The sequence below is a fragment of the Hemibagrus wyckioides genome, linkage group LG12 (assembly GCF_019097595.1).
Source record: "Hemibagrus wyckioides isolate EC202008001 linkage group LG12, SWU_Hwy_1.0, whole genome shotgun sequence".
NCBI lineage: Eukaryota > Metazoa > Chordata > Actinopteri > Siluriformes > Bagridae > Hemibagrus > Hemibagrus wyckioides.
The window spans coordinates 4052465-4061211 of NC_080721.1; the positions used below are offsets into that span (position 1 = coordinate 4052465).

An 8747-nucleotide genomic window follows, 5' to 3' on the forward strand; every position below is an offset into this window, starting at 1 on the left:
AGTGTTAGTCCACCATTATAACAAATAAATAACTTCAGATGGAACCAAGCATCCGTGCCTGCGTGGGATTCCTCATGGTTTCCTCCCACAGTCCAAAAACATGAACATTAGGTTGATTCAAAATTGCCCATAGGAGTGTGTGTGTGGTTGTCTGTCTATATGTGGCTCTGCGAAGGACTGGTGGCCTGTCCAGGGTGTACCGCTGCCTTTCGCCCATTCTGCGCTGGGGTAGGCTCCAGCAGACCCCCGTGGCCCTAATTAGGAATAAAGCAGGTATAGACAATGGATGGATGGATGGAACCATCATTCAGTCATCAGTCATCATTTTCCCCTAAAACTAAACCAACATTCAGAAACCAGGTAGGAAAAAAGTAAGTACACCCTATAATTCGTTAACACCGAGAACTTTTAGCATCTTGAAGTAAACATTTTCTGTACCAGCAAACCCAAATCATCACCTATTCTAAACAACTGGTATGATGTGTTTATGGGAGGTTATCTTTATTTTTCTGATACATTATGTGTTCCTACAGTTGGACTGCAGGTTGTAACGTGCAATTCCCAAACTTTAACCAAAAATTAAGCCAAATTAAACTTTTCTTGAACTTGGGCTAGTTTTCCCAGAGTACAGGTTCCTCAGTTCAAGTTCAAGTTCAAGTTCAAGTGGGGAGTGACGTCATATCAAGATGGCCGCTCACTTCTGCAGTAAACACAGCAGCACCTTTATACCTTTGTGTAAGTTATACTGTGTTCGCTTTAGATCCAGTCACCTGCTAAATCTATTACATTGACTTTACATTTCTGAGGTGAAAGTACGTCACTCAGCACAGTTATGTGTGCTAACGTCCATGCTTTGTACCCTCGAATGAACGGAGGACGAAAGTGACATCGCTCCGCGCTCTGAATTCCCGCTTCTGAGGTTAGGGGAGTGGCTCAACTCCGCCCAAATGGGAGGGGCTGGCTCATGTCATACTCCCCCTGGACTTTTGGTTTGCAGCTATACTGAGGAAACTTGGCAAACAAAACAGACATGATTCGAAGATTTTCTGTGTCGTAAAGCAGTGTTTAAGTTTCAGACACACCGTTATGAGTGTCGTGCTCAATTAAACAACTGAAAACACTGTCCGTGTAGGACTGAATCAACTGATTTTACCATCGCTTCACTCAGACCGGAAGTGGCGTTCAATCTCGCGCAAGGAAACCGGCGCGCCAAATTTCAAAGCACTTCCTGGGAAGAAGTCGCGGAAAAGTTAGTAACGAGGCAACAGTAAGAGGCATAATGCTCAGGTTTGCACTAATCCGGCGTCATATTTAGGGTATGTCATGATTTTATAAACGCTTTGCTGCCCTAATGCTCAGCTGAAACGGTAATTTAAATGGCTCTGACGCACATTATTTGAAGTTTATTCGGGCTTGCCGTGAGCTCAGCCGTCTTTAGCGCCATCCCTTCGGCATTTCCTGTTTACTTGCTGTCGATAAAAGTGCACGCGCGCCGTGTGGTTGATCGATCGGATTCAGTAATGTACTGATTAAAAAGCGCAAAGAAACGCGTCGTAAACTCGGTCACTTGGATCTGGACATCAGTTTCAGGAACGTTTTTGCATAATTCGGCTAGCGGGCTAGCTAAGGAACTAGCTCTCGAGGCTAAACAATAAGACTATGCAGTTGCTAAGCTAAGTCACAGCTGAACTCCATAAAGGAAGCAGCACGCGCAATATAAACAATGTGTCTCATTAATATTTAATGTATATTAATACACGTGTTGTTTCAGCTCTAACATGTCCTATGCAATAAACATATTTCACATTCCTGCTATTTGTATTAAGTGATGTGTCTTGATTCCCAGGATGAAGAGCATCTGAGGCTGACTTCATCTTCATCACACACCCAAATATACATGTACAGCTGCCACATCCTACTTTTATGTGATAAAAGTAGTTTTTTCCCTATGATGATACTGTAAAACTTGTCATTTAATGAGTAAAGAACGTCTACCATGGTGGGTCGTAATCCTGCAAGCCGTTCTGTGTAAGTTCTCTACAGGAGGCTGTCATTTTGGCTTTTTTTCCCTTGTGGACTTGCCATCATGTTCCCTGGAATCCAGCCCTGTTTTCAGCTGTTGAGAATAGGCTCGTCAAGCAGCCTAAACAGCCCGGGCGGTGCCGTTTCAGACTCGGCCCATGACCTGTACACTTTCCGGCCGGCCCTCGCGCACTCGGTCTTCAGGTTGGGGCGGCTGGCTGAGTTGTGTGACGTCACTCTGGAGTCGTCCACCATTTCACGTATACATGCCGAGCTGCACGCTGAGAAACAGAGCGACGCTGCAGGAGAGGAAAGCTGGCAGGTCCAAGTGAAGGACCGAAGCAGCTATGGTTAGTTGTTAAATCAGTCAATGTTTCTATATGTTAATGACCTCCTATAATGATAAAGGAGATCGTGTGTTCTATAGGAAGGTCCCGATTATCACTGGAACGTTCATGTGTCATTAACTTCTCCTGTCTGTTCCTAGGTACGTGGGTGAACGATGTCCAAATCGAGTCGAATGTCTTGTTGGAGATATTTGACGGTGACACGCTGACCTTTGGTGGCCAAACAGTGCATGGAAACCCAGAGTTCTACTTCCTTTTCCAGAAGGTCCGGGTCAGTCCACAGGACTTTGATGCCATAACTGTCCCAAAAGCAAGCTCTTTCTCATCTAATATTAATAACCGGATCAGAACGAGTCTGGACTGCAAACAGGAGCCCAGCCTCGACATTTCTAACCTGTCCATCAACAAAGCCACGGTCATTCTCAACTCCATCGGCAGCCTGAGTAAAATCAACGGCAGCTGCTGGACCTTCAAGAGGACAGACAAGACCGCTGGCCTCAATTCAGCCGACATGGCTTCATTTCAAACTTTGGTTCCACCTTCAACTCCTCCTTCTCTGTGCGATAGTCGAGAGACCGCAAAGTCCATCCCGCCATCCTCTAAGAGTCGACGCAAATCAGCCCACACGGTGCTTTTGGAGGACGACAGCGTGGAGGACCATGGCGGCTGCAGGACTGGCTTAGAGGAAGCATGGAAAGCCAAAGCCGGCAAGAGACGACGTCTGTACAAGTCCGAGTCTGAGATTTTCCAGTCTCCGCTGTCTAATATAGAGTTAAGTATGAGGCCACAGTTGGACACTAGACCGGTCATGCCCAAGCAAAATGCTGCCTTTATCAATCAGTTAAACAACAGAAAACTCGAGCATCCTTCTTTTACCTTGATCCTGAAGCGTGAGAGTGAAAATCCAGGCCACAAAAGCGTGAATCTGGTGGGATGTCGGCAGCAGAAGCGTTGCTCCTCGGCTCCTCGCGGCAGGAGAAGAGCAAACAGCACTCCCATATGCTCTTCACTGGTCGTCGGAGGTGAAAGCTATCAGCTGGCTACTCCGCCAGCACGGCCGGCCAAAGTGGTGAGGGGACACGCCTCACGCTTCCATGCCACCACGAGGTACGGCTGATTTTAAACACGTTCATTTCTGATCAACTTGTATGGAAGGTTTTAGAAATGCTTCAGGATTCAAACTGAGCTTGAAGAAAACAATTCAAGCTCTTGATTTCAATTTCTGGCATCTCCCTGACCCCCGACCACCCCTTAGGGCCGAATGATTCTGACCAATGAGAACCAACACAAAAACAGAGAGCTCGTTATTTCAGTCCCTCACTAAAGCTGAGTTCACATCTCAGTCTATAAAAAGAATCAGTAGGCATTCCCACTGCTGGTTGCCATAGCAATAACGTTTATCAGTGGGTGGAGCAACTAAATCAGTTTTCTTGCTGCTAAGATGGAACACAGGACACGCCCACATCTAGTCTCTATTGCTCATGTCACCAGAAGTTGCCAGATCTCGTCAAAATGAAGCAGTTTCTGTATCCGTGATATATATATGTATGTGTCTGAGGTTTATGTGAGGCTGGAGGAAGTGGGTGTGGCTTCCAGGTTTTGTCAGGTGATATAGAAGAGTTCCAAACACACGAGCAGATCTTTCTAGATTTATGTTTAGATTTGCTCGTTAAATAACGAAGCTCATACGGAAGACGCATAACATCTGGCAGATAAAATTTTTAATTCAGATTGTTCCACTCTGTTGTTTTCTCTTTGTGTAACTCAAATGTGAAATAATCTTAGTTACAGCTCTTATTTCTAAGCCAAGTTTAAGCCAATAATTTACATTTTTTGAGGTGTTACTGGATGCATATTTTTTTATTCTAATCTATTTATTTATTTAATTAAATTATTTTATTTGAATTGAATTGAATTTTTTTTCTTGATTTTTGTGGCCAAAAATGCTTGATTTTTTTTTTTCTTTTTTTTTCAAAATTTGCGATATATCTTGTTTTTTGTTGTTGGTTTTTTTTTTTTCGTTTTTTTTTAGTCAGAAAACCTTTTTTCTATTGAAACTGCGAGAATTCTTCTTTCTATTCAGTTTGCCTGCAGCTTTTTTGAAAATGTCCATGCTTGTGGAGCTTGCCTTTCTTGGAAAATAAACTAAGGGCTATAGTGAAAATTCTTCATATAAAAAAGGCTAGAATTTCATCCAACTAGCATCACCACACGACGTACTAAACATGTTCATCTCTGGCTTCGAGGTGAAGACTCACTCCACTGCACCGGGATGAGCCACTTACTGATAATGAATGAAATAATTAATTTAATGAATGTGGTGATTGTGGGGTCAGTGGTGGTTGGGGGCAGTTAATGCTCTGGGTCCCTGATAAGAAGGTCAGGGAACTTCCAAGTCCGTCACTGTTGTGCTTTTGAACAAACCCTAAACTCCTCTCAGCTCCAGGAGCGCTGTTTCATGACTCCACCCTGTGTTCTGACCCGAAGCTGAGAACTCGTTTAAACTGGTTGATGGTGTTTATTCTAGCCTCGCGGTTCAGTAATCATTCATTACACTGAAACTTTTCTCATTGCAGTAGACGGCGTGGCAGACCCAGAAAGCATCCACCACCCCAGCCTTTGCTTCCATCTCCAGCTTCCTCCTCATCATCATCTAGCTCTTCCTCCTCCTCATCATCTTCAGCATCGTCTTCCTCGGAGGATGAAGATGACGACGAAAATGAAGCAGGAACGAGGGCGGTACAGGGCGTGGAGCCGTGCGCCTCGGTGTGTTGTCGTCTGCCGCAGCAGGACACGGTGCAGTGGGTGCAGTGTGACGACTGCGACGCCTGGTATCACCTGGACTGCCTTCCGAACGACCGCAACCGAGCTGCAGTCCTGCTCGATCCTAGCTCTGAATTCCACTGTGGCTGCTGCTGAGTGGTGATTAAAATGGCCGGTCAGACAGAAGCAGCGCTCCTCCGAGATCCATATTTAAGCAATAAAGTCTCTGTTGTTAGACTGCCTCATCTACTCATTTTTAAACATCAGACTCAGTTGTCAGGTAATACACTAAGCCTTAGAACATTATGATTTGATTCGGACGTGAGCGAGCGGGTCGTAATGGGCACAACCTTCTTTTGGCAACTTAGAAAGTCTGATAGATCTCAATAGCAGCTTATGGGTTCCTCCAGGGTTCTTCTAAAATGTTAATATCTTCACGAATATCCTGGATAATGATGTATATAGAATCATTAGTAACATTCCAACGTCGCTTCAAAGATGTTACCACATCACAGCATGAGCAGGATTTTACAGCATGAGGCTTTGTTGCACCTTATTTTTCCAAACTGAAGCATTTTGGACGTGCAAGACCCAGATTTTAGTCGGTGCAGCCTAACATCTTGATTTTAATGTTATTTATTTGATGAACAGATTCCAGTGCAGCAGGTGAAACACTCTGGTTCTTCACTAGGTAACCACCAGGTGTGGGTTTTAACACCTTTTGTGTGTGTGGTCCATGCCAAGACCTTCACCAGAGTTGTGCAATGACAGTTTGCCTTCAAATAAATGCCTTCTGCACGGTCACTTTACATCCTGAGATCATCTCACTGGGTTCTTTTTTGGTTCATCTGGTGTTCTACAATTTCATTTCAGCATCTCTAAATCTCTTAGGGGTGGGCTTTAACGCCAGGAGACCACAAGGTCTTGAGAAATTCTTGTTGAAGGTGTTTGGAGATGATCTCTAAACTGACACCATGGAAAGCTCCAAGGTAACATCTGGGTAGCTTCAGTGCAGATCCCTCCTTGTGCAGTAGCCTGTCATGGTAGGGGCTGGACTAGGTCAACCTCCTGGATGGGTTTGTAGAGTCCAATGTTGGACTCTTCTGAGGGGTGACACCTAGTATACATAGGCTGTGAAGTCAGTCATAGGCTAATGTTTGACAATGCTCTGTACTGGTCAAGGGTTCCACCTGTTCTACTTGTATTTATTTGAGATCTTCAGCACCACGTCTGGGTGCAGGTCAACTCATTCTGTCTATCGCAAGCTGCTCTCCCTGAAGCTAGCCATCAGTGCGTCCACTTGAGGAACTTTTATATAAAGTAAATATTTTAGCCTCCTGACTCTCTGATGAGTCACGCCAATTAGGTGTCTCGGAATAGGCAGGAAGAATCTGATAGCCAACCAGCTCAGCGTTTTCTTACTTTATATTGAGGTTCTCCTGTGGTTCTGACTCTGCTTCCAGCCTCAGGGGTCTTCCTTCAATGGTGTGATCTTCCCTTGTATAGTATTCTCTAGATGCTGTTCCAGTGAGTAGAACACAAAGTGACGTTGCAGAAGGTATTTAAAGGTATTGTCGTTTCTTGAAGTTCTCTGCATGGTGAGACCATATTGAGGTGTTCACCACCAAATCCAAATACATTATGTTGCAAAAGGTTTTGGCATGATGTCTTGGTATGCTTAAGCATTAAGAGTTCCTTTCACTGGAACTAAAGGGCCGAGCCCAACCCCTGAAAAACAACACCTGAATTCCATGATTTGGAGGGGTGTCCCAAAACCTTTGGCAATATAGTATATGTTGGAAAATCTGCTTGATTCAGCTAAACTATCATCTAATTAGTGAAGTTGAGTCAGGACCATGGGTACGATAAGAGCAGGGCATTAGGGAGCTAGTGTGTTATGTGGAATAAAATTATAATACATTTACTCGTCTGTTTTTTAATAAATCATGGGCAGTTATTCAAATGAAGTTACACTGATTATCTTGAATATGGTTTTACTGGACAACATGATTTTAGCAGTATGGGAAGTGACCATGATGTGTAGGATATGCTCATTAAAAGCTCATTGGTCAAAATGTGGTCAGCTGCCTGCTGCCTAATGTGGATTGTGCAGGAATTTCTTTCGTCACAATCAAATCCTGTGGAACAAATAACGTTTTTTCTCCTTCTCGTGGATTTTGTGTTTAATGTGAGGTTGATAAAATGACCTGTGTAACCTTTTTGGTTAGTCTGATTTGTCTGGTTATTTACGCTGAAAATCAATTCTACAGAAAAAAAAAAAAAATATATATATATATATATATATTAAAAAAAAATCTGAATATATTGTACATGGATACAGGAAAGGAAATCCCACTTTTCTATAAATAAACATTATTTTCTCATTTAGACCCTTGTTCATGTTTTTGACCACGCCAGCTGCTTGGATAACAATCTACTGACTGCTGTGTTATTTTCCTGGGCATTTGTTATTGAAGCTTTCTGATTTATTATTTAAATGCAGCAGACTAGAGGAATGTGTTAAGACCTGCTGGTCAAGGTGGGCTGACCTTGGACATGACCGCCACCAAGGACATGATGTTAAGTAGAAGAAACCTTTCATGGTTAGTATTTTGTCCCCAACCCCTCCTTGTCTCTCAATAAAAAAATGTCTTTATTTATGTAACCTTTCAGTGTGAGCTCTACTAACTGTTAGTGGTTGCAGGGGTGGACAGATCACTAGCCAGAAGACACGAAAAAGGAATTCTAATTGACTTTTTATTAGGTTTATTCCACTGCAGCGTGTCCGACTCATGCAGGAATGTGGAGACTGATCAACCCTGAGCCAAATAAATTGCTCCATCATGATGTAGCCAGTAAATTGTCTCTTTATAAAGTTTCTATTAACGCACTTAACTAGCTGGACCATCGTGGTAGCGCTCCCCGTGTTATCCTCGTCACGTCTCTGGCCACTCAGACTGGACTGGTGTATTTTCCTGCTTAATTAATTTGTGAGGTGGCTGATTTAAGACTAGAATCTGTTCTGTTGTACTTCATCTTTCACTGTCTTCAGTTTAATGCTTTACCTAAGATGACCGTATGCAGTTCTTTTATAAAATTGCTGTTTGTCATGGAGGGGAATCAGGGACCGGATAAATGTGGAAAGATACGAGCTGATTCGTTTCTTCGGTTTTTCAGATCTTCCTGAAACCATGAAGGAACCGGCGTGCAGATTTTCAACAGCTTCTGATCATTTATGTTGTAGATTTGTGTCTGTGTCTTTGTTTTTATTACATTCTGGTGACTGAAATTCTTGTAGGCACCGAATGTTTGGTCCCCATGGTGTTTTTGCTCAGGAGATTTGTGGGAGTATGGACCACAAAATCAGGTGCATAGACCTGACTTCAGTGTGTTCTTCTGTGTGTGTGCTAGTGCCCCTATAGTCTAGATCTGGTATTACACACAACACCGCCCTCTCAGCATTAAAAACATGCAGATATTGATATATTTTTATTCTATTTAAGCACCTTAACAAGTCTGATAGACTTTTCTTTCTTTCTTTCTTTCTTTCTTTCTTTCAACAGCTCGTGTCTAACAGTAGATCCTATCTAACTCCTAAAGAATTAAACGAGTTTT

The 8747-nt window shown here is 43.2% G+C and overlaps 1 protein-coding gene across 2 annotated transcripts; it reads left to right on the plus strand.

The window, feature by feature from the left end:
* Nucleotides 1–988: 988 nt before the first annotated feature.
* tcf19l (transcription factor 19 (SC1), like) lies at nt 989–7656 on the plus strand. 2 transcript variants are annotated; one of them, XM_058404282.1, is made up of 4 exons: nt 989–1316; nt 1847–2372; nt 2510–3476; nt 4949–7656. In XM_058404282.1, the coding sequence occupies exons 2-4, from the start codon at nt 2087–2089 to the stop codon at nt 5286–5288; spliced, it is 1593 nt and encodes a 530-aa protein (XP_058260265.1). In that variant the 5' UTR covers nt 989–1316; nt 1847–2086; the 3' UTR covers nt 5289–7656. The 2 variants fall into 2 exon arrangements, with proteins under 2 accessions (XP_058260265.1, XP_058260264.1); XM_058404281.1 differs by having other exon boundaries at nt 991–1316; nt 4946–7654.
* The last annotated feature ends 1091 nt before the right edge of the window (nt 7657–8747 follow it).

What these genes read in the sequence shown, in the direction of transcription:
- tcf19l (XM_058404281.1), top strand. Translation starts at nt 2,087, where the DNA reads ATGTTCCCTGGAATCCAGCCCTGTTTTCAGCTGTTGAGAATAGGCTCG. An exon ending in GAAGGACCGAAGCAGCTATG is followed by an intron (nt 2,373 to 2,509) that starts GTTAGTTGTTAA and finishes GTCTGTTCCTAG; the next exon opens with GTACGTGGGTGAACGATGTC. An exon ending in CGCTTCCATGCCACCACGAG is followed by an intron (nt 3,477 to 4,945) that starts GTACGGCTGATT and finishes TTCTCATTGCAG; the next exon opens with TAGACGGCGTGGCAGACCCA.